At 42.6% G+C, this 25,795-nt stretch overlaps 1 protein-coding gene across 1 annotated transcript in view; it reads left to right on the top strand.

Annotated features, from left to right (window-relative positions):
- SLCO4C1 (solute carrier organic anion transporter family member 4C1) overlaps positions 1-25,795 on the top strand; it is an 812,270-nt gene that overhangs the window by 152,108 nt on the left and 634,367 nt on the right. The window contains exon 3 of the mRNA XM_069625459.1: positions 22,559-22,753. Within this exon, the coding sequence (XP_069481560.1) occupies positions 22,559-22,753 (195 nt within the window). The remainder of the gene's footprint in view (positions 1-22,558; positions 22,754-25,795) is intronic.

Raw genomic sequence — 25,795 nt, 5'->3', positions numbered from 1 at the left:
AAGACAAACAGCAAAGCCCTGAAAGCGCATTGTGAAGGGAATATAGGATGAGGAAAGGGAGGGATAAGCTTGGGAAGAAGCTTAGAAGGAAGCTGCAACATTTTCAGTCCAACCCGGGACACACAAGGAACTTGCTAACTGGGCAATTTACTTGACTTCTTGGCAAGCCATTAGCAGCTGCTCATGGAGAGAGTTATCAAGAGGTCACATCCACAAGAGGGGATGCTTGTGAGAATGTTGGTGTACTAGGGATCTGGTCCCTCAGCCACGCAGAAGGAGGCTTAATGTACACATGCTTCATAAAGAGGAGAGACCTATGGCATGAGGGTGGCATTTTCTACCCAAAAAGAACCCAACATGAGGGGAAAGAAATACACACTAACTATTGATGAAACCTAATATCTGTTAGACAATGCCAGAGGGTGTCAGAGAGAATGGAGGTCTAATCGAAATCTAAGCACGTGACACATTCAACTTGTTCCAATGCAATTGTTCAACTTACATTTTGGGTTTACCTACTTGTGGATGCAAACCCACATATGTGCTTTGGATTTGCTTGATGTGTTGATATTATCCTCTGAATTTACTCCACTTACTTCCCTAAAATCTTTACTATTTTCTTTAAGATGAACTGTTCCACTGTGGAAGTTAACTTTCTTGGGCCAATTTTGTCTTTAGACAGCCCTGAAAAATTCTTGCTTTATTTCTTTCTACCAGAGAGCCTGCACAGAAACGTTTTCCCTTTCCGTTGGCCATTTTATTTTACATTTTTTTTTGTTTCGAAACGCTGCAGCATGTGGGAGCAGAAAAAAATGCTATTAGTACCCAGGTCTAACGGGCCGGGGTACTAATGGCTATAAGCCCCTCGACAGCGGGCCAATACCGCACACGGTAATGCCCCTGGGGCCTCATTAAGTATCTACGGGTCCCGGGGGCAGTACCTGGGGCGGTATTGGCCTGCTGTCTCGTTCCTATTGCCACATTCCTATCTTCTACCCTAACATTAGCTGCAGATCAATGGGTCATGTAGCTGTCTTTAGCAGCATTACCAGTTATATACTGTCCACCCAAACCTGCTTTTTAATTGCCTTAATCTTATTCCCTTTCCTGTCCTGATTGCTCTTTTTCAAGTTACTTTTATTTACATTTATTGAATTGGTCATGTGTGAATTTGCCACTACTTATCATTCCTCACATTTATGTCTGCTAATCATCAAAACAACTGATTGCTCACACAATTGGTCTGAATGACTACTCTGGGGGGCAGGTAGGAGATATTCCATTTTGGAAGGGTTGAGTTTGAGGAAGTGAGTGGCCATCCCGATGGTGAAGGTGGAGAGACAGTATTTGAGGGTGTGCATTTGTTAGGGGAGGAGATTTGGAAGTATATTTGTGTGTAGTCTGCATATTGGTGAAATGGACAGTGTGGGTGTAACAGGTCTGTCATACTGGAAAAGGAGTGAAGACTGGGAGGATCCTTGTGGAACCCTGTGCATGACTGTGGTGGGGTCAGATCGATAGGGGGCATGGAGGCAAAGTAAGCCAGTCCAAAACAGTGCTGGAGAGTTTCATCCTTTGGGATAGGATGGTTAGGAGAATGGTGTGGTCAAATGCTGAGGAGAGGGCTGTGCATTTTTTGTCAGTGATGTTGTAAAGAGCATCCAACATTTGAAGTGTAGAGGCTTCAAAAACCAAATTGGAAGGGCTTGAGGATGTTTTTTTTTTGGTGATGTGTTGTTGAAGCAGACTTGTAACGCTGCGTCCCTTGGTTCTGGCAAAGTGTGATAGGAAAGTGACAGGAATGTAGTTTTCACAGAGTGTGGGACCAAGGGGTGGTTTCTTGAGTAGGGATGAGATGTGTCCAGTTTTGATTGCAGAGGGGATTGTACCAACTGCGAGACAGGGGTTGATGATGTTGAGTCATTGTGGTTCCAGGTGGGTGATGTAGTTGAATGCGGCTTAGGGTGGGCAATGTGAAGAATCCTGTGGATCCCTCATCAAAACCTGCCTAAAGTCTCCTCCCAGGTGGCCAGGGGAGGGAAGACACTTGCTGATCTACTGCCGGAGGAACCTGGGTGGAGATAGGGCCAAGGGTAGTGAGGAGAATCTATGGGATGAGACACAGGGCCTGATTCACAGAAGGGTTTTATAACAGCACAATCCCAGAAGAAAACCCTCTGTGAATCAGGCCCACTGTATTTCTTCTCTAAAGGGGATATTCTTACCAGTATGCCAGAAGAGGTTATGACCTATTGTCATTTTAACATCTCTCAACCTCCTGGTAAAATGGAGATGGTAAATCATAAGGTTGCAGGTCCACAGCATATTACACCAGAAGAGCAAATCTTTTTTAGCCCTAAAATCAAATGCCCTCCTCAATACCAAAGGTATAATACAAGGAATCTCTGTCATCTTTCTTTAATATGGTTGAAACCTACAATATTTTTTTGAAAATACTAAGGGAATTAAATCTACCCTTAAAAGCATAAAAGAAGTGGGAAAACCTAATTTCACTAAAGTGAACTACATGTCCCAGAATCCCATGGAAACTGGGACAAAGAAGGGGGCTGAAGAGGCATGTAGAAGTGAAGGACAGATAAGTAGGCTTAATAGCCTTTACCAGGGTCAGGCAGTTAACATTAAGGGCCTGCACCTGAAATCAATTGCCCCACCTGAGAGGTATAAAAGGCTGCAGGAGAAAGGGGAAGAAAGAAGGAGCTGGGGAAGGAGCTCGAGCAGTAGCTGGAAGGCAGGTAGTAGTAGCAGAAGGAGAAAAGCACAAAGCTGGCAGTTAATAAGGAAGTGTGTTCACTTAAGGGATGCCGGGACAAGAGAAAACCAGATTTCACCTGCAAGTTCTGAGTTGTTCCTATGTTCACAAACCCTGCCTTGCCGTAGCTGCACTGAGAGAGACATGCCCAGATTGAAGGTCTTCCCAGGTGCGCCTTATGGCTGTAATTGCAGAGCTGTGATCGTGCTGCAACCCAAGGCCCATGTACAGAAGTATGCCAGGCCAGACCAGAAATACCCAAGATGCAGAGGGATGTGGGTCCCAAGAGTGCCTAAATTAGTAGCAGAAGGAGAAGTGGGAAGTGGAAGCAGCTCGCAACCGCAGTGTTCCTGGAGCCACTGAGTGAAGCCGTTCAGCTCAGTGTTCAGGTTCACTTTTAAAACTTTGCCGGTAACTGTTAACAGCTCAATATTAACTTGCATAAGAGTGGGAACGAGTAGAAGTTGTTTGTCGTTGTGAAGAGTCCTGCTAACAATGGAAATGAATCATGCTCATTTCTAATGCACGTCAGAGTGCTTGTGTATGATGAAAAGCTTTTTAATTTCCCATTGTTGAACTGTTTAACTTTACCAGAGTGGTTGCGTGTCTCCAATTATGAAGGGGAACGCTTTTCCAAATCACTCGGAAACTTAAAGTTGACTTTTCACACATTGTTAAAAGGGATATTCTATCAAAGAAAGGTTGCGTGTGAACAATTGTGGTTCCCGACCAGAGTCAAAGTATAACTCTGTGTTAATAAAAGGGAATACAATTCCTTACAGTTCTTTAAAGTTAAACATCTTCATCAAAGAGTGGTTGCTTGTACCTAAATCTGTTTCCCTTTTGAAATTTGAACTTTGTAACATTGAGAACATGTATTTTGTTAATGTAGAAGTTGTTGAACTGAAGAGAAGAACAAGCATTACCCAAGCCAGTTGGTGAATCCTTTTTATAGTGAAACTAGCCGCTCTATTGAAATATAACCACCTGCATTCTGAAGTTGCTAAAGTTATTAAAGGTCCAGTGTCCTCTGATACAAGTGTGGCATTGTAATCTAAAGCTGGAAGTGTGGCAATGCATCTTCAGGGTAGCTACTGGAACCAAGAAGGTGTGAATAAAGCTGGTAAAGGGAGCTTGGTGAAGAAGATTAAGTCAACAATCTGTAATGCTTAGTCTGGTGAAACTGAGAGAAAAGCACTCTGGAAGCAGAGGCAGGTTTTATTGGTGGCAATAATAAGACAGAGAGAAGAGGCAAAGAGGCTGCCCTTTTCTTATAGCATAGGAAAGAAGAGTTCCTTGCCTACCCGTGGAGGTCAAAGAGTTTTGTCTTTAAAATCGTACCAAAGTCGAAGCAGAACTACCAGAACTGTGGCTGTGTATAACACTGTCAGCGAATGTACTAAAGGTAGTTGATGTAGCAGCATACTGTGGAACAAAGGAGTCTGTTCCGACAAGGGGGTTGTCAAGAGGAAAGAAACACCCTAAGAAGAAACATCCTGACAATTATACCAAAGATACTACAGAGGTTATAAATACTTGGAAAGTTGTTGAAGCAGAAATTGTTCCTTTTTTCTTTGAACTGTGGAAACACGATCTTGAAAAGAGGATATCTAGGATTTCCATTGGTACTGTTTTCTTAGCTGGAATTGGAAGGGAACATTTCAACAGAAAGCAGGATTGTTACCAGTGGATGTTTGTTTGATGAACTTTTATTTCATTTGGAACTTACAAAACTTTACTTTTCGTTTTCTGAACTTTGGGAGAAATTGACTTTGAACAATCCTGGGGGAGGCTCTACACGTGATGGGTGAAGGTCATCCAGATCACTGGTTGTTTGGTAGTCACTCATAAATGTTGTTTATTATTTATTTGAATGTTTTCTTTGGAGCTTAGATTAGATAGGGAGCTCCCTGAGAGAGTTGGTTTAGTTAGGATTTATTTGAACTTTTTCGTTGTCAATAAAATATCTAACACTGAGAAAATCAGAAGCAGTTATCCACCTCACATTACTGACCGCTCAAAGAAAGCACCATGCCGTAAGTGTGCTCGTTTTTTGTTTTTGCTGTGAGGGTACTGAGGGTGTCACTGCCAATGGGTTTGAATATGTCTCATGTGATGGAAAGTTTTGCAGTAGGCGGTGGGAGTGACACTACAGGGGGAGGACTTTTCTGATGTTATGTATTTTAGAGTGGAGGTAGTTCATGCAGGAGTTACATACTTTGGTAGATGTGGATTTGGATAGTAGGGTGGTGATTTGGTAAGCAACAGATTACTTGTATCCAATGGTCCTCCATCTTTGTTGAAATCCAAAATTGGACATTTCTGTGGTGATGACTTCTGCTTAACAGGGGCAGAGGATATAACACTCTCTTCATGTTAGTTATGATCCACCAGATATGATCTGTCTACTGAACGTAATGTTGGGACTTTTGACATGATCTGCTCTCATTCATTGTCAAACCCTTTAGGCCTTTCACTCCGCTATGGCTTGTATTTGCATCCTACTTTTCCTGGCAATGAGAGGGTTAAGGAAACACTCATAACTTCTCAGTTTGACATTAGAAACTGTTCCCTTCCCACATAACCCACCACACCCCACCATTTGTCTTAGGACAACTGGCGAGCTTCTGAAAAACTCATACTGAGCTTCTACCTCTCAGCCCTCTTGCTGTAAGCACAGTGGTGATGTACGTTACATGCATCAGGTGTGTTGCTGTCATGCTGTTGATGCAGCACAACCATGGCCATTGTTGTATGTGTTTGAGGCCATCAACAAGTTCACAACTCTGCTCAAAGGGCACCAAACCCTGCAGTCACTGGAATAAACAGTAAAATAAAGAGATTTGTGTGTTGTGCTAGTCAGAGTTTCAGAATCCAAGCACCTCAATCGAAATGGGCAGCAAGCAGGGAGACAGGCATAGTGCAGTGAGAAAGCATGATGTGTCTGAGCAACCACAGCAGTTATCTTGTGCAACATGGACCATCTACAAGTTCTCCACTCCGGCTCAAAACACACCTTACTTAAAAGAAATATATATTTATTATTATTATTTTTTTTTTTTTTTTATTGAAACACCAGTCTGATATGTCTCAATGCAAGCATTGTGACATCAGACTTTTATTACAATGTGGTCCTATGTATCCAAAAAGAAGGAAGAAGAAGAAAAAGAGAAGAAGACTTCTCCAAAACAAGCAAAGGTCCATCAGACTATTACCGTCCGCTCGAGCCATTTCTGAAAATCCTGGATGAAACGTTGTTTCAAATAAAGTTTGTGTCGAGACGTAGAGAGTCCAAGTAGTCAACTACGGCACAGCTTAATTTTATACAGTGTCCGGCTGCCGCATATGACCACCAATCTCGACTAATACAGTCCACAGGAATGAAGTCTCCCAGATGCGTCATCCGTTTGGCGGTGGTATCTTTGCATCTAGTGAGGAGATGTTCAGAAGTTTCGGTTTCACAGTGACAGAAACGACATATATTGTTACTCACTTCTTTAAAGTGACGACTCCACATCATTTATTTCGTTTTTATGGCATTTAAACGAAACCTTAGGAACTGCTCACGATGATGTCGAGACGGGCAGTGTTTTAGGTAGTTGCTTGTAACATTTAGCTTAAGTGCCCCAACTCCAGCGTCTAAGGTGGTCGGTTTCAAGAGACGTGAATCATTGTTCGAAATCCAGCACCATTGTTCGAACTTTTTTTTTGCTAGTTGTGGTCTCTCTAGTAGATCGTTCAGGTTGAGATCAGCAGTGGCTAAGATTCTCAGCATGATTTGCTTCCACTCATCGAGAAGTTTCGAATTCCCTGTGTTACTTGTCGTAGAGAAAATTTGGAATGCAGGGGCTGTCGGAGACAAATTCATCTTTCGCATTACTGTTAAGGACTTCCACATTACATGCGAATGTAGAGAATTCAGTGAAAGTTTGTATCTGATTTGGGTCATTGATATGTAGGTTGGAAGCTTCAGAACACGCCGCCAGAAGATTCCTTCCAATTTTTGCCAAAACGAGACATCTATGTTCCAACCGGATTCTGATCCAAAGGTGATTGCTGGAACTACCTTTTGGGTATAGAAAATCAAGACCGGTGTTAAAGTGAACTTGCCAAATGTTTTGTTCAGCAACTGTCCCTGAATGCCAAATTGAGTCATACGATTGACCATGTCAACCTTCCAGTGATGTTCATGGACTGAGTTGTTAAAGATGATTCCCAAATATCTGATTGAATTGACTGTTTCAAGACAGATGTCATTGATTTTCCACTTGAAGGTTTTTTGTCTTTTCGGACGATTTTGGCTAATAATAATGATCTTAGTTTTTTCAATATTTAGCTCCAGGTCATTTTTGTGCAGGTAGTCATGAAGGTTTGTTAATTGGCGTTGCAAGCCTATCTCGGTTCTGTCCAGTAAAACCACATCATCAGCATATATTATGCATCCTACTTCGATGTTATTCAGTTTTGGTGGAAAACATCGCACATCTTTGCGATGAGCAGGGATGTCAGAAATAAATAATTTAAAGAGTTCAGTAGCTAATGGGCATCCCTGTTTCACACCTATGCTGGTTGGTATCCGCTTGGATAGGGTGCCTTCGTTGTTTAGTCTTATGCTGACGGTGGTTTGCGTATATAGTGCTCTAATTGGCTCGATGAGGTTTCTTGGACAGTTCCAATTTGCCAGTTTTTGCCACAGTTTGTTTCGGTTTACACTGTCGAAAGCACCCCTCAGATCTATGAAGGCGAGAAATAGTCTCGTCTTTGCCTTTTGGCTTTTTAATTTGAGAATGTTTAGGAGCAACAGGTTCACCTCCACCCCCACGCCTTTGGTAAAACCTGTTTGCCGGATATCAGGGATTTGTTCTGACATAGACCACGCAGCCAGCCTTTGACGTAAAAAAGATGCAAAGATTTTACCTATAGTGTCCAGCAGGGCAATCGGGCGATAGTTGATTGGATCTGCCCGATTGCCCTTTTTGTAGATTGGCACTATGATTGCGTCCCGCCAGGAGTCAGGTATCGTTGCTGATGTAAGCACACGGGCGAACAATAGTTCGATGAAGATTGCCCATTGCTCCTCGTTCTTTTTCAACATCATGTTTGATATTAAATCTGGGCCTGCTGCGTGGGAATTTTTCAGGGATCGTATGGCGAGTCTTATGTCTGGTCCTGTTATTCGAGGTTCCCAAGATAATGTCTCTTGTGCAGGTTTTCTAGCGTCCTCATTAGCTGTTTTACAAAAGATGTTGCCATAATGCTGTTCCCATGAGTCGGCATCAATCTCGTTCGATGGTAGTGACTGGTGCTTCGAGTTTCCTGCGTTCAAAATTGCCCAGATTTCTCGGGAATTCTTTTGGACTAAATGCCTCATCAGGTACTCAGCTTGATCTTGCTCAATTATCGATTTTTGCGATTTTAACCAGTTACGGTATTTTTGGCGACGTATGCGTATGGCGTTGTTGATTGCATTTGTGTCGCTGTCCGATTTGTGGGACTTCTTTAAGGTTCTTATATCTCGTCTCATAACTTGTTTTGCTTGTGTCAGGATTGAAGATGAGAGGTGTTTATGTTTGGAGCCCATTGTACGATCAGCGGATTTGACTGTGATGAAATCAAATAGTAACGGTGCGTAGTTTACAGACTGTTCAGAGGTCCGCCGTAATTTCTGGCTTATTTTCTCTATCGTTGGTCTATCCATCTTCAGCCGGTTTCCGCCACTGTTTACGGAAATTACGAGATCGTATTTTCTTTGCTCAATCGTCCATTCTACCATACAGGCCAACCGAAGCAGATTGTGATCACTACTTGACATTGAGCTTATTGATAGTCTTATGTCACTTTCAAAGAAACTTTTTGATACCCAAAAGTAATCAATTATTGATTGGGCGTATGGGGATGACCAGGTTTTTTGGGGTGGTTTGTCGCCCGGAACTTGTCCATTTACCATATTGCAATTTCTATTGCATAGCGCCTGCCTCCATTTGGACTCCCGACTTTTTACTTCATCGTATGATGATAATTTGAACTGCTTGGTTGCATGGTCGAATTTGAACCAGGAGCAGTTTAAGTCGCCTGCACAGATTATTGATAGATTCTTGTAGTTTAGCAATGTCTGATCAATGCAGGTTGTTATTGAGTCTATGAATTTTTTGGTGCTTATTTTTGCCGGATTCCAGTAACTATTTATAATAAGCAGGTGTTTCCTTGTTTCTTTGTCTTCGTCTGTAGTTTGGAGCAGTGCACTTTGTACGAACGGATTAGGACTGGAGGAATCAACAAGGCGCCACCTGGTGTTTATTTTGATCATAATGACCAAACCAGAAGAGGGTCGCCCCTTTACATTTTTGATTGCAGGATTTAATAGAGTCTGGAATCCGTCCCTCGATGGTGGCTCGCACAACCATGTCTCCTGAAGACAAATGACAAAGACCCTTTCCAGGTCAGCCTCAAATTTGTTGAATAGGTGAGTGAATCCTCTAGTATTCCATGAAATAAATTCACGAGTACACTTTTTACTGCTGATTGATGGCTAACGTCGACCAGAGATGTTAGTGTGGCTGCCATTTTTCACTGGATGATTAAGATTTGTGCATGAGGTTACTGAGATTGCCATTTCTCTACGAAGCTCAGCACGTCGTTGTTCTTGGGTCCCTTGAAAGGTGTCTTTTGTATTGGACATTTCGATGTCGGACCTGGAGCTCGTCAGTTCCACCGATATGTCGAATCCAAATGTTAACAATTCCTCTAGTGCATTCAGAATTGTATTTCGAACTGATCCTGAGGAAATGTGTAGCAGTACCTGGTCACAACACTTTTCAGAAGCATACTCAACTATTTGAATGTCCTCCGACAAAATCGTTCTGAGGGATGGAATGCAAGAAAATAGTTTCAGTACGTTTTTGCGGTTCAGGTTCAAATCATGGTCTTCTCGATGTAGATTTTGTAGTTTCAATTTGCAGATTAGCGAGCTAGCTCCAGATCTCGAAGATGTGGATGCTTTTGATGAGTATCGGACCTGCTTTTTTTCATGCTGTCGGGGATTTTTTGGGTTAAGGCATATAGGCAGATTTAGACAGTCCTCAGGCTTTGTCCACCTATTATCATAGGTTGCCTCCTGTCCCGCTCTTGGATTTAGCCTATGCGAGGATTCATGTTGGATGTCATCGGTGGCCATATTGGAAGGGACGATTGAACGGTCGGCTGTGCCTTCATCAGAGTACGTAGAAAAGTTGGATATATCGATTGCTGATCCCGGTGACTTGCTCATGGGACTTTCACGGTCTGCGTCAACTCTTTGTCTCTTGCTTGTCGGAGAGACATGACGGCCTCCTCTACTGTGGTTTGTGACTTCCTGAACAATTTTTTGGTCATCAATTTTTGGCTGTTCAGCTCTTTCGAATAAGCCAACTCTACAGTCGTGTGTTACGTTTCTGATGAATTTCTGTGACTTTGAATGCTGTACATGTTTTTCAGGGTCTGGCAATTTTTTCCCAGGCTCTGACTGCCTGCTTTTCGGTTTCTGGGTTGTTTGAACTTGCCTCGTGGAAACCTTTAGTGATTTTGCCGGACCTTCGAAGATTCCAAATGAGGCTGTAGATATTTTGGAAGTCAGTTTTGGATTGAAACAGATTGCTTGTTCGTTCGGAAAAGACACAGAACCACACTCGGGGGGGTTGCGCGACCTGGACTCTAACTTCTTGCTGGCCGGTCGTAGTTGAAGATTCACTAGCTGCATCAGTGTTGTTCGAAATTAAAACATTTGCATTTGTATTCTGTGTTTGAACTTGCTGGTTGTGAGGATCTTTGCTCGATCGTGAGGGCACTTGAAGCTTTGTAGTTTCGATGCTTGGGTTCATCATGGCTGAATGTCTCATCCATTTTACGGCTTCAAGCAAACCGTCGGCTAAAGAGTCATTCTGGCAGTGGTGACGCGCTGCGAGGTCACTTAGGCGCTCTTGCCATCTTAATGTTTGTTCTGCTTCTTGTGTCGACCGTAGTTGCAGGAAGTGTGTCACAGAGTCGAATTTATCCATTTTTTCTTTTAGAGTTATTATGAGTGACGTCTGGTCTTTGTAGGCCTCGTGGAGTGACTCATACATTTTCAAAAACGGAAGGAGTGCCGCAGACGAGGCTGCTAGAACATTATTGTAGATCTGCATTGCAGCTGCTGAGGACAAACTTGGTTTTGACTCAGTGCTGGTTTTGTCTGACAGACTTAAATGTGAACTGTTTGAATTCTCCAAATTGGGATCTTTTGCCAGCGTCGAGGTAGCGGCCGTGGTAATAGGTAATTCCTGAGAAGGTTGTAATGTTGTAGACTTTAAGTTCTCATTTCTCGAATTAACTGGAGGGGTCCATGTTAAATGTTGGACCTCTTGGCTTGAAGTGAGGTGTACTTGAGGTACTTTCTCCTGTACCACCGCCATTTCGTTTGTCACGTATTGGCGAACAAATTTTGTTGAAGTTCCCCATCTGCATGTGTCCCATGTTGTCACACAATCTATGATGGAGATCAGCATGGTCGATGTGATTGCGACTATATCGTTGGAATCTATGTTGCTGACTGCCTTTTGCAGTTGTGTAGCCATGGAGAGACTGAATGGTATTAGACGTCGTATATTCCTTGGATTGTGGAAACCGAGGAGCTCTCCGCGGTGTGTCAACAGTTGCCGGAATGGTTCTTACAGTTGCGTGGTCTGTGTCTAAGGTCTGTGTAGTTAATATTATTTCATCAGATTCAAGTAGGCGCCCGTTTCCCTCCTCATCTTGTGAGGCTTCCATTAGTTCTGCATCCGTAAGTTCAAAAGGGGAAAAAAATTCATCAGCTGTTTCTGAGGTGATCTGGTTAGGCGTGGCTTGAGATGTGTTGTTGAATGAAAATGTTCTTGACAAGTTTAGGCCAATCGGAAGTAAGTTGTCAAGAGTTAGTAGTGGCCTTTGTTGAGGTACATTTATGTGTGGAACAGCCTTCTCTAATGAATCATTTGTTTCGCCGTCCCCAGGCGTGAGTGCCGGCACAGATCCCTCAGACCCCGCAGCTCCCACTGCCCCCTTTAGGATGGCGTCAGACGTAGTGTGTGCGCCTCTGTCAGCTATCTGATTACCAATGGTTTGTAGTGGCGATATGGGCAGCGCAGGAGGTGGCACAGGAGCAGTAGGATTAGCTTGAGCAAAACTTGTCAGGGTAAGAGGATTTTCGGAATTTCCTGGTGACAAACGACAGTCATTTGTTACTCGTTCTGACACCTCTTTGCTGCCTGCTGCGCACGTTGTGTTCGTTGTTGGGGCATCAAGGGATTTATCGTGCGAGGGAGAAGTCATAGAGGGGTCGGAAGGGGACACAGCAATTAACAGTGATTGCTTTGTTCCTGTTAAATCAACCGTTTCAGGTTGCGCTTTAGACGCGTGTTTTCGTGAAGCAGTGCTTACCTTTGAAGTGTCTGAAGCCGCGTCTGCCTTAAAGGCTGTCCACGGATTCTGCATCCGTCGTTGTTGAATCGTTTTCCTCCTTGTTTGGGGGCCTCCCTGGCCTGATTGGGCAGTCATTGCAGAGAGTACAATAATGCTAGCCGTAGGCAGACTAGCTGGAACAACCTAAAGTACTCAATATGTGGCCTGTGCGCACTGCACAGAGGGAGTGGGCGCTCAGAAAGGATCAAAGAGGTAGTTCCTCCGCAGTCTCCCTGATAATCGCGCCACCAGCGCCAAACAGCCGCTCAACAGCCGTTGGCCTTTACGCCTGTCGGGCTTAACGCCGCAAGGGTGTGCTGAGCTCTGTTTTATGTGCCTGGATAGGTCAGGTGATCAGTCACGTGACGGCACAGCGCTCCGCCTCCTCCTGGAAGCGTGCGAGCAGGCGAGATGGAAATGCGAAATGCGCGAGTTCTTAGAACTCCCAGCGCACGTTGACAAAATACAGCAGCAGCAGCAAGAAAGTGTCTTCTCCTCACGGGAATTGCACACGCCGCTTGGCTGTGCTGAGCTCTGTTTTATGTGCCTGGATAGGTCAGGTGATCAGTCACGTGACGGCACAGCGCTCCGCCTCCTGCTGGAAGCGAGCGAGCAGGCGAGATGGAAATGCGAAATGCGCGAGTTCTTAGAACTCCCAGCGCACGTTGACAAAATACAGCAGCAGCAGCAAGATAGTGTCTTCTCCTCACGGGAATTGCACATATTTATTACATGCATCTAGTTAACAATAACCTTAGTGGCCCAATCTGAAGAGGGCCTCACGCATGGTATCCATACACAGGTTTCCTTGATTTCTTGGAACTGTAGGGGATTTTCACATCTGTTTCAGCTGCATAGTGTGAATCTTTTTAATTTTGATTTGTTCTCCCTACAAGAGTGCTGGCTGACTGGCTCCTGTCATCGACGGGTAGTTTGTTTTTCTTACACCAGCCATTAGAGGTGACAAGGGGCACCCTGTGGCTGGTTTGCTGACAGGCACATCAAAGAAGATTTGGGCGGATGTAGAGAACTTTGCTAATCCCAATCCCTATGTCCAGGGAATTGAACTCATTTGGAATAAAGAATCTTTCCTGGGTAGAACCGACACCCAACATTTACTGGAACAATGCAACAATCTTACAACAAGACCTGCTGGACTCTGTCGAAGTGATCTTGTTTACTGGAGTTGGTAAAGGTCTATACTCTACCAAAATATGTGGAGATGTGAACATTAGTTTGGAGTGGCCAGTGGGTAAAAGCACCTCCAGGCCTGTAAAGACAAGTCAGGTAAGGAGGCAGGTATGGGGGAAATTTATGGCAGAATGGGGGCTATTAATACTCAATGGGAATATCAAGGGTGATGAAGTGCCACAGCACACTTAGGCGAGGTGTGCCCAAACCAATTTATTTGATTATGTTTATGTTACAGCAGATATTTTCCCCGAGATTGAGATACTGTCCATGGTGGAAACCTCGGTGAGCGACCTTCTGCCACTGAGATTTGCTTGGGAACTGCCCTCTAGAAAGCAGAACCCAAGAGGCTATGCCTTCGACTGTAAATATGGGGGAAACAAAAGAAGTTGGAACAAGCATAAAATGAGAGCTTTTAACAGCATCTTGGCCTCTGGAAAATGTAACATCTACTTTGAACTAGGGTTCAATGGAAACAGTGTTCGAGAAATTTGGGAACTGATTTATAACCGACTGCCAATAAGGAAATCAAGTAAAATGATACATAGATATAAATTTGACTGGGTTATCTTCCTTAAAAAGAGAGAACTATGGGGTTCCCTCATGGAGACCAGCAAATAGGATCATATGGGCAGGAAGCATTTGAAGGCAGTTTATAAGGCTTTGCTATGACATTACTGCCACCAGAGGATCCTGAGGGACGCTCGTTCAATGCTGGAGGTCATGGCAAGCAACAACTCGCATAGCTTCTGGAATTTAATTAAAGATAACGAAAAGGTCCAAACAGGGTGCCAAACAACCTGATATCTGAGGAATCATAGAAGACCTATTTCACTGAGATCTATAAATCAAAGAGTGACATTGAGCAGGAGTGGATTGGAGTCATGAGAAGAACGATAGAGTGGGGGTGAACATGGGACTCCGAAGATCTGCTTCAATTGATCTCCAGGAGTAAAACATCTATGGCTGCGGGGCCATATGGCCTGGTGGTTTGTGTTCTTAAAAACAATCCAGAAATGCGGGAAGGTGCCCTAGACAGTTTGTTCAGGGCTATACTTGGGGAGAAAGCTGTGCCAGGGTCTTGACTAACAGCAATTGTTGTCCCAATAATTAAAAAGGGCTTCCGTTTGAGCACTTCCAATTACAGGCTCATATCCCTCTTGGACTGCCCAGCCAAGATATTCACAGGCCTAGTTTTAAAAGACCTATGAAACTGGCCTAAAGAGAACAGAAGGATGGGTCTTTTCCAAACAGGGTTTTCTTGGGGAGCAGGGACTGAGATGAACGGTTTTGTGCTGGAACTGCTAAAAAAGGGGGCAATGACAAAAAATAAACCTCTCTACGTTGCCTTCATAGATCTTTTCATGGCTTTTGATACAGTTCCGAGGAACATGTTATTGGCCAAACTGGACAAATGGGATGTACTCCTGCCCTACTGGTCATCTTGATAGCTCTACAGACGGATACTACCATGTGTGTGCGACTGGAAAGAGAGGGGAGATTAACTGCTCCGATTAATTCTGCAAGATGCCTGAAGCAAGGTTGCTTTTTGGCACTGATTATATTTATTCGTTTCCTGTCCGATTTGGGTGATGCCTTTTTGAATACTACATTTTTTCCTCCGAAATTAAATGCCATAATGATCAATTATTTACTGTATGCTGACGACACCTGATCTTAATGGATCACACACCCATTGGGTTGCAGCGTCAGTTAAATGCCTTGGAGGTGTACACCAAAAAGAATAATTTAATGATCAGCATCCCCAAATCAAAAATCCTTACCATGCAAGAGGGTCCCCGGAAAGGCAGGAGGAAAATTCAAGTGATTCATTGGTGCGAAAACCCTAGAGAACCTGGGTTATTTTGTATAGCTGGGCTTCCCAATCTTCCCGAATGATAATAGAACCCAACGATTTGACGTAAAAAAACAAAAGTGGGCGTTATTGGCTGCACAGGCATTCTGTCTAAACAAGAAATGTGGGTTCTTCTCGATCACCCCAGCACGTGAGTTCTTCTGTAAAAAGGTGGTCCCTGTTATGACTTACAGTGCTGAGACGACATTCTTCTCTCTCAGAAGGCAATGGGCCAAGCTTGAAGGAGTATTCTGGAGGAGAATTTTAAAGTTGACAGCCAGTGTGCCAGTGCCGGTTTTAAGGTACGAATTGGGTCTGACTTCGCTGGAAGCTTTAGTGAAATGGAAACACCTAAACTTCCTGCGAAAGATCTACCTGGCAGAAGAGGGATCAAGTTGGGTGATGTTAAAGCGTGAGTTAGAGTCAAAGTCTTCGGCCGACCATATAGAATGCCACCAACAGCATCTAGAAATACTAAGTGCCATTGACTTCTTGGTGGAGTAGCTTTTCGCGAACCCACTGAGAGTAAAAAAAGAGTATGGGAGGCCGACTGGATTGAGACGATTGACCGCGTTAGGAAGTACCATTTATTTTCGGGGCTGTTGTCAGATGTTAGACCCTACAACACATTGCCATATTAATTGAGGAAATGTTCAGGGCTATATCGATGTGGACAGTGTCTACACTTTCAGTTGAATTTGTTTCCTACCAACGTAATTGTGGGTGCCCGTGGCGGCATTTCCAGCAATTTAAGGTGCTGTAGATTTTATATAATGGAAAACACGATCGAAACTATACATCATCAGACGCTTGATTGCCCTGAACTGACATCGCAACGTCAGACCCATTTTTCCCACAGTTTAAAGGATTTTAGGGAGGTACACTCAGGTTGGGTAAAGCAAAGCATTTTCATTGATCAGTCCTTAAAATTGTTGTTGGTTGCTATACGTTTTATAAAATAGATTTTAATGCTTTGTTAGGAATGTGACTGTGATTATGACTGTGAATCTGGATCATAAGATGTCAATCAGGGGTAAATGTATTATTTAGTATTCATTATTTTAATTAATTGGTAGCGTGAACAGCTTTTATTAGGTTTGTAATGTGAGCTTAAGTTCAAAGGTGTTTATGTGATGTGAAGTTGACGTTAATGTGTTTTCTTTATATGTTTTTAATTATGCTCTAACTTGTTTTCTTTATCATTGTGATGTTTTTAATGTGTTCTTGTGTTTATATGTGAAAAGTTCCTTGTGAACTATAACAGATTAAATTAAATTTAAACAAATTAAAATTAACAATAACCGTTTGCACAATTCTATTAAACACAGTCTAAAAAAAAACGGATTTAATTATAAGATTAAACACAATTTAACAAATATCACTCCAATATATTTAGTTCATTACACTCATAATAAAACAATGTGTACAATAAAATCATTATATCATTAAAAAATCTATCAGGGTTAAACACATACAATTTAATATTAGTCCATGCACCTTACTGAGCGTTCAGGCGATTCACAGATGTATTCCATATATGATAACAGGTGGCTGGTATAATAATGGAATTAGCTGAATAAATGTAGACCCAAAACTGGTTGGTTGCTATGAATTGTTGAGAAGGCACCACATTTCAATTCCCTTTGAAGTACTACCCCAGTAATTTAGGACAGTCAGTAAGAATGTGTTGGGCCGTTTCTAATTCAGTGCCGTAAAATAGACACAGCCTAGCTGCTCGAGGAACATTCCTCCAAGCACCTGCACATTCGCATACTGGAAGGATATGTAGGCGAAGATATAATATACAGCGCCTAGTCCCAGCCTGCACATTTTTATTAGATAGCTACAGACACTAACAGGACAAAAACTCTGTCTACTATACTGAACATACCTCGATTTTACCAGACGTTTCTCAATATTCTGGGCCTGATCCCAAACAATAGTATTCGATTTTAATTTATAGAATTCATAACTTTGATTTTCACCTAATAAAACGACATCAACAATTTTAAGATGTTCGTTAACCATGAACTCCAATTCACAGAATGCAGGATTAACTTGAGTCTGTAAACAATTATCAGTCATAAGGGTTCTATGTTGTTACATCACCAGTTATTTTTTCAATGTGTTTTTTGCTGAATTTTTGTGTGTTAGAACACTCATCACTTTTTTATATTTGGGGTTCCCCAAAAACTCCCTCTCCTATTATTTACTCCATATTCCCCACCACCTCTACCAGTTACATCCCCTTACCTCAACACTTTTTTTTATTAGTTTTTTCATTGAAATCCTTATAGCAAAAATATACTGACAATGTAACAACATTGTACCGTCAAGAGCAAATCAGATTTACTTTTGGCCCACTGAAACTTAGAATATATTTTACATTTGTGTATTCGCCAAAGGGCAGGAAGCAAAATCAGACCAAGTTCATGTCTTAATGCTTCAACTAGGACACCACACGGTAGACCTAATAAAGATCATAGGAGCTTGTCATCAATGACAACTAACCATGCAACAAAAGGAGCAGGGAGATTTTTAAGGTCATATAACATGCCTGGAATGACACACAATGTATACGTTTCTAAAAAACCCTCAATAGAGTTTGCTCCTTTTCTAGCCAAAACATTTTTAATTATATGTCATTTGCTGGTGACTTTCCTGGGAATCTAAACCTGGAATGATCACGGCTGAAAGTGACCGGGGATTTACAAAGAATGAAAGAATAGAAAGATATCCGTGTGCGGCAATGACTGAAGAAATAAAAGAGTTAAGCCACAAGACTGCAAACGTCAGCTGCGACATATGGATAAATGGATATAATCATTTGAAAGATAAAACTTTGACTAATTCTGCAACATTGGCCACGGATGAAGCAGAGCCTATCCGTTTGGCCTTTGGAGTTGAACAAAATGGCATTATCAAGATACACCATCGGATGGTGAGTGTCATAACGGGAGGGAACATCTCACCACTTTTCAAGTCCTGAGGAAGACGGGCATCAGTCACTACCAGGGGCCCTAGATGTTTTTCCGTCAAAACTATAGATAAGGGAAATATAGAAATTATAATCAGAGGGGTCTGCCTATATCTATAATCCCCTTTAATGCCTTTAATTGGCATTTACTTGAATGTTTTATGTATTCTTGAGCCCTATAGTGGAGAAAAAAAGTTTTAAACCCTTTAAAAAAAAAGTTTTTCTCCATATTCTCTTTAAAGGTAAATATGTTAGATTTGCTTAGTGATTTTGATAAATTGTATGCACATTTGCTCATGTGATCTTTACACTTTATCTGGAGAGCACCTTTTGTACATTAAATTGACTGTGTTCCTTTTTGATGTATGTATTATTCATTTTTTGACATCTAGAGCATGTTAAGGAATACATTCAGATTTATTGAGTGTTGTTTACAAATTGTTTTTAGAAAACATGTACAAGTTAAAAGAAGAAAATAACGTTTACTAAATGAGTAGTTTACACTGACTCTTTACTTACCTAATGTTGTCAGAAGTCCTTTAAAATTAAGTTAATCTAAATAATTCATGTTTCATGTGGCATCACTCTCTTTGGTTTACACAACTTTCCTGGGAATAACATTACCATAATAAGATATGACTGGGAAATACTTCATGGGAAGACCCAGATATAAGTATCCACAATTCCCAAAGCTTCACCATTCAGCTTTCATACAAATGTACACTTAGCGCACCTTTTTCCATGATCATTATCTTGGTCTTTGTTAGGTTAATGTTGAAGTTATTCTTAGTAGCATATATATGTAATGCTTTCATAGAACGTTCAAGACCCAGAGCAGTATGGTCATGCAAGACAGTGTCGTCTGCATAGGAGATCCAGACGACAGAGGTCTTGCCCAACTTTTAGGGGGAATTACTACAAGACGCAAGAGCTGCATTCATGACTGACACATAGAGGTTATAAAGCAGGGCTGTTAGTACGCACCCCTCCTTCAATCCGCTATTGCTTCTAAAAGATTTAGCAAGCAGACCTTCCTGCTCCAGCCTTATAGTGACAGTAGTGACTGTGTGCATCCATTTTAAAAATGTTAATAAGTCTGGATCAATGCACCAGTTACTATGTTTCTCCCAAAGTAAACTGCGTGAAACATGATTGACTGCTGTAGAATAATCCATGTAGCACAAGTACAAAAAAAACTATCTGGGTTGCACAGGGTAGATAGATGTGATTAGATATCACTCTTGCCTCACACTTCCCTCACATGCGCTTCACGCTGCAAAGGCTTTTTGAGCAAGTGCAGGTACAGACAAATGAGCACCGAGCACCAAGCTCCCAGGCACAATTATCGATGGAAGAGCACAATATCCAAACATAGTGGCCCGCCACACTGAGCAAAGTCAATTTTCAAGCCATTGACTGCAAACTGCCCAAAAACTTGTTTCCCATTTCCTTCGCCTCACACATTACAGTGACCAGAGCAAACAGGAAAATGAAGGGCTTTTACAAATGTGCCAAAACAGAGCTTCAGTCTTCAATCGCCGCCTCATGTGCAGCTAGTTGGGACACGATTATGGTTTAGTGAGACGGCGACCCACATCAGCATGACAGCATTTATATCTGAGGCAGGGCTCGTCATCAGTTTCCCTACTCCAGCTCAAAGGGCTCAGTGCACTGTAGTTACCTGAGCAAAGAATATCATTAAGTGCTTTGTGCCAAGTCAAAGCTCCAGGATCCAAGCCCATGAATCCCCATATACAGCTAGTTGGCAGGCGCATACTGCATGACCATAGACTATGTTGCATAGAACATACGATGCCAGCATCTATACCCTCCTTCTGCTATTCAAGCAAAATAAGAGAGCTTTGTGTCATCATTGAATAGTTATATTGTACCCTAAATCCTTTCTGCAATGCCAATTGTAAATGCAAGAACAGCACCGTTTACAGATTGGATTCTTTGCAACACTCCACTGGTCAAATTGTTTTGCATTCAAAAACCTGTTTGACAGGACTTAATTTCTATTATCATCCTACACTTCAGAAGGGACCTGAAGATTACAATCTTCAAGGAACATCTCACAATCGCAGTTTACTCCACCTAACTTAAGTAGTTCTCCCACTCCGGATCATCCCTCCCCTGCATTCCTTACCAAAAGAAACTACCTCTGATACCTCGAACCCTACCTGTAACCTACTGGGTGCTTACTCCATGTACCGCACTCTGTGACTTCCAGCTACTGTAGGTGCTCGTTTTATTTGTACCATGCATAAAAACATACATGCATACGTTTATACATTCATACCTCAGCAAGCTTCTGTGCTATTTTCTTCTGAGCACAACAGCTCTGTGAAAACAACTGTGTAAGTGATGAAATTGCCTTATCATGTTTGCAAGTCACTTAGAAAGTGTTTCCAAATGCTTAACTTCCTGTTCAGCTACGAGCGGACAGCACTTGCTCATCTGCGGTGAAACGATATGGAAGGGATGGCATTTTACTTACCATTTTTCAATCTCCTTCAGAAACTATCTTAGCCAAACCGTGTCCTTTGCTGCCTCCATTTTGGTGCAGTACAAACCCTCCAAATACATCACTACATCTAGTTGTTTTATTTCTTTTATTTAGCACTTGTTCAAGTTGACTTGAGGCCACTTTGCAGCAGGTTTTGTGGCTGGTGGAATCGGGATGTGGATGCACTCTAGCTATTGGATGAGGTAGCAGTAGAGTGCAGCCTTGCAATCCTGCAGAGGCTGCCATGACACAGGATTCTGTTGGGTAAAGTGATGGGACGTTATGTCCGCAAATCCATCCACTCCACATGCATTCTTAAACTGATAATTTCTTGAAAGGTATGTTTGAAGAGCAAACAAAATATATCCATAGGCAACTCAATCTCCCCTGCTGATCTGCTCTCTTGGCACTGTACACCCAACTGCACTGCCTCCTGGCCACCCCTCGCACTGGGGTCTGTATCTGTACCTATACAGTCCCCCAACCCTTGCATTTTCTTCTTTTTCTGCACTTATCAGACTTACCAAGTCTAATGCCGTAAACACAGCACTTGCCACTTGCTCTCTGCACTACCACTGTTTATTGCCTCAATTATCTATTTTTATTTATTATTATTATCTGTTTCTCCTCTGCCCCGCACTCTCCACTCTCCCCCTTCCATCCACTTTTGCCCTTTCCCATGCACTTGCGCATTCTCAATGTCACTGGACCTAGTAAGATCGTTGTTGTGTTCTCCCCAACACTCTGAAACACTTGTGTATGAGCGAGATAGAAATAAAATATCATATCATATCATAACTCATTTACGAGTTTCAGCGTTAATCAGCAGTGGGGGCCTGTAAGCTTGCACTTTGGCTTGCACAGGTCCCCACTTCAAGTACTTGTATGTTGTGTTCCGCCCCCCCTCTACACCATACAAGTTGACCCAAAATGTGACGTGCTGGAAATGCAATGGGTAATTTCCAGGACGCAAGGCCCAAAATGAGCCGCTCTGTCTTTGCAGCTTCGGCAATGATAGCTCCTTTGTTTGATTAACTGCTTCTCCACGTGTACAAAAGGAAAAACTGGACCCAAAAATCAGAAGCACCCTATGTCAGAAGTCAAAGACAGTGGCTGCCACACACGCCGATTCCTTAATGGATTGTGTGGCCTTTTACTTCTCAGATACAGGATGAATCAATGTATACAGCATGCTACACTGACTCAGTGGTGCTCTGTGTGTAGCATTTGGGAATTGCATCCAGGAGACCACCAATGCTTGGACCTTTGTTTTGCTGGTCCCCTGCATGCCATTATAAAACATTTACAAAGTGCAGGTTGAAAATGAAGAGTAAAACCAGGGGAAATCCCCTTTCAACTTCATGTCTACTCTGATTTGTAAAAAAATAAAAATAAAAAACACCTCCAAATTACGATTTGCATGTGGCCTTTAATAATGGATGCCTATTGTATTACGCCAGATCATTAGCTGGTGGTAATGTGAGGCAGATTGCATAGTAATCTGTTTGATTTACAACTGCTTTAAAGTCTCATGCAGGCGTAAAACACTGTGCTCTTCCAAGCAGAAGGAGGGTGGCATAGCCAAGATGCAAACTTCACTTGGTGCACCTACAAATCCTTGAGACTGGATGAAAATGAGCTGCACTGGTAAATGGAGGAGTAACAACATTATGCCTTGCTTTTGTGCCTTCACTTAACACACCACCTTTTACAAAACAACCCCCCATATGCTGCTGCGTATGTGCACAATTGTTAGGTCTATGCAATGAATATAATATGTCCTTCAATTAATTTCTTCCTTTTCAGCTATATGCGCAACAGCTCCAACCAACACTAGTACCCATACCTGCAGCCCCAGCTCAACATCGGCGGACTCCAATTATCTCTATGTGTTTATTGTGGCACAGCTGATACTGGGAGCAGGCGGAACCCCGTTGTACACTCTGGGAACAGCGTTTTTTGATGACAGCCTGCCTACACACAAATCCTCACTCTTCATAGGTAAGCCATTTGAATGCAAGTATATATTTTGCATGTCTCACCTGGTCAAAGGGCGTTGCAAACTATTTAAAAATGTGCAGGAGCTGCTGGAATATGAGATGAAGCACGTCATCATTAGAAGTGACATTTGATATCATGGGATGTCCATCGTCCCTTGTAACTTTGATGGATATCCTCTGGTTGAGACTCCAACCCGGGATATAGGCCGGTAGTAGAGAAACTCCCAGAACCCCCTTGTTTGTGCATATTAAGTAGTTTTGGGTTTTCACCCTAAGTTATTAGGGTAATCCAGACGTGGGACCCTTGCTCACTGTTCGTAGAGAGGCACAGCCCCCTCACTGACGAGGCCCAACCAGGCCAAAACACGTGTCTGGGGTTGTTGTTGGTACTCTTGTTCAGAAGAGAATTTCTAGGCATTTCGGTGCTGGACTGCCATTGTGCAGGACAAAGACTGATATGTAGTGGAAATTTCTCTTCTGTGAAAGGATGGTGAGCTAAAGACTCTGGTTGAGACTCTAAACCGGGATATAGGCCGGTAGTAGAGACACTCCCCGAAACCCCTTGTTTATGAGATGAGGCATGACATCATTAGAAGAAGTGACATTTGATATCATGAGATGTCCATCGTCCCTTGTAACTCTGATAGATTTCCTTTATACTTTCTTATTTGATGATTAACGACGCACGGAGGATGTGTCTTTTTCTCGAGGAACTCCTCCAATATTTGAGTGCACCTGGCACTTACAAGCAAGCAGAGACATTTATAGGCCTAATATATATGTGCAGGGTGAAAAAATGTGCTTTCTCTCCTATTTAATTGACTCATGTCCAGTAAGAAATGCTGTAGTGTGTGTATGTGTAGAATTGAGGTGGCAAGTAACATTTTTGGCTGGCCAGTAGCTTGCAACTTGAAATGTGTACCCCTGTAAGTCTACATTGATGCCCAGTATTGATCTGTTATCTGACCCTTATACGCACTTTTCTCACTGCAATTGACCTCTTTCTTCTAAAGAAATCAGAGTGTGTTATTGTGCTTGAAGTGATGGACCAGGCCTACTGTGACTAAAGCCCCATTTCCCCTACTCCAAGCACTCTAAAATCCCTCTTCCCTTTTTCCATGAGTTTTAGAAGAAAGCAATTCTGAGGAATCCCTGCCCCTTCCCGGTTCCATGTCCACCAGTTCAGTGCCAGATTTGTAAGCCAAGAGAATCCAAGTGGGAACCCCGTAAAGGATCTTCAGCATCTCCTTCATGCTCAGTTCCTTTACCCGGGGCCAGTGTAACTGATTGGTACTTCAAAAGTCACAAACCCCTTTCCTAATTCCCGGTAAGAAAACATTGGCCCTACGAAGTCACACTTTGGGCCTCATTACGACCCTGGCGGTAAGGAGTTAACGCCAGCGTTAGCTGCGCCGACCCCTTACCGCCAATTACGAGGTCCCCTAGCGCCATGGTGCTTTTAACACCTGCTTTTAGCAGGTGTTAAAATCCATGGCGCTAAGGGACCATGGAGTTAATTACGCCACCGTAATTTACGGTGGCATAATTAACGCCTTCCCCACTCCCATTATGCCCTATGGGGCAAAAATGGGAATGGGGAAGGGTAAATGGGGATTGGGGACTTACCGCCCCGCCTAGGTCGGAATGGGGCGGTAATTCCGCCAACCACCATGGCGTAAACGTAGTTTACGCCATGGTGGTAAGGTCACGGCCCAGGCGGTAACTTACCGCCTGGGTCGTAATGAGGCCCTTTGTCTATTAGACGTGTCTGCCGGGACATCCATCTATGCATAGAGCATAGACAGTACTTTTGGGGATCACAGAAGACTTTGTGGTACTTCTGCTGGAGTGCTGCAGGAAGGAGGGAAACATTGTCCAGATTGGCATTGATGATATGGTAGAGTTACCCTTGAGTTTTTTTCAATAATGTTTTTATCGGCCTCATTTTCTAAAAAAGGGTGATTGCATTCTTACGTGCTGTTGGGTCCCTTGCATGCAATTTTCAGCATGCACAAGGTGGAGGGGACATTTTCCTCTGTCTTGTAAAAAAGCAAGGAATTTTGCCGATCTAGTACCCTCAGCCCTCAGTACCCCTCCATGCCCCACCACTTCAAATGAATGCAGTGCCGTCACATTTATTTATTTTATTGCTTAAACTAATTTTGTCCGTAATGTTTAAAACTTTCTTTAGATAACCCTGGCTAGAATAATGTGCAGCTTGTTACTTTTTTACATAAGTAATAAAAAACACAGGATTTTACAGATGTGATTTTACGGGAACACATGTGACTACCATAGTAGGAAAATATATCTTTAAATTCAGCGTGAAGTACTAATGGCCATTTGTATATGATCCAAATACTGGGCATATAAAGATTCGATATGCAAAGTTGGATATCTTTATAGAATATTAAAACATATTCGTTGCTCAAACCGTGTGCCCGGAACACCACAAATAATGCTCATCTATTTCCTGTCCTCCTAACCTTTCCTTGGCCCTGGAACAATCCAATTGATGCTGATGACATAGTATATTATATACAATTTCTTGTACGTAAAAAGCACCCCGGAGTTCACATCCCTCTCTTTGCAAAGCTCAGAGAGCTCATTGCTGGTTCCCCTAAAGAGTCTGTTAAAGCAATGGTCTCCCTCTCACTATTTCTCCATAACTAGTCTGTACAGCTTTTCCACACCTTATAGAAATGTATTATAATCATGTTTCGACAGAGTAGAGCTTGCTTTTGCATGCCTTGAACACTGAGACCCAGCCTTCTCCAGTAAGGCAGTCTTGTGTTAATGTATAGTCCGACCCGATCGAGTTAATATTGACTGCTGTACTGTCACAGATCGTCAATGAAAACTACAAGATGTATGAAGGATACCTTCTACGTAAATCAATTTCAATGTATGCAATATGATGCTACCAATTGTAGCCATCAACTTGGCTCAAAGTCACATGTTGCCAAAAACATCTGCCTGATATAAATGATTCCATTTATTTACCTCTGCCTTCCAAAAAGTGCAAAGGCAAAACTACAATATA

Source organism: Ambystoma mexicanum, chromosome 6p (genome assembly GCF_040938575.1).
Source record: "Ambystoma mexicanum isolate Mex_15411 chromosome 6p, UKY_AmexF1_1, whole genome shotgun sequence".
NCBI classification, from domain to species: Eukaryota; Metazoa; Chordata; class Amphibia; order Caudata; family Ambystomatidae; genus Ambystoma; species Ambystoma mexicanum.
This window is presented reverse-complemented; position numbering and strand designations above follow the sequence as displayed.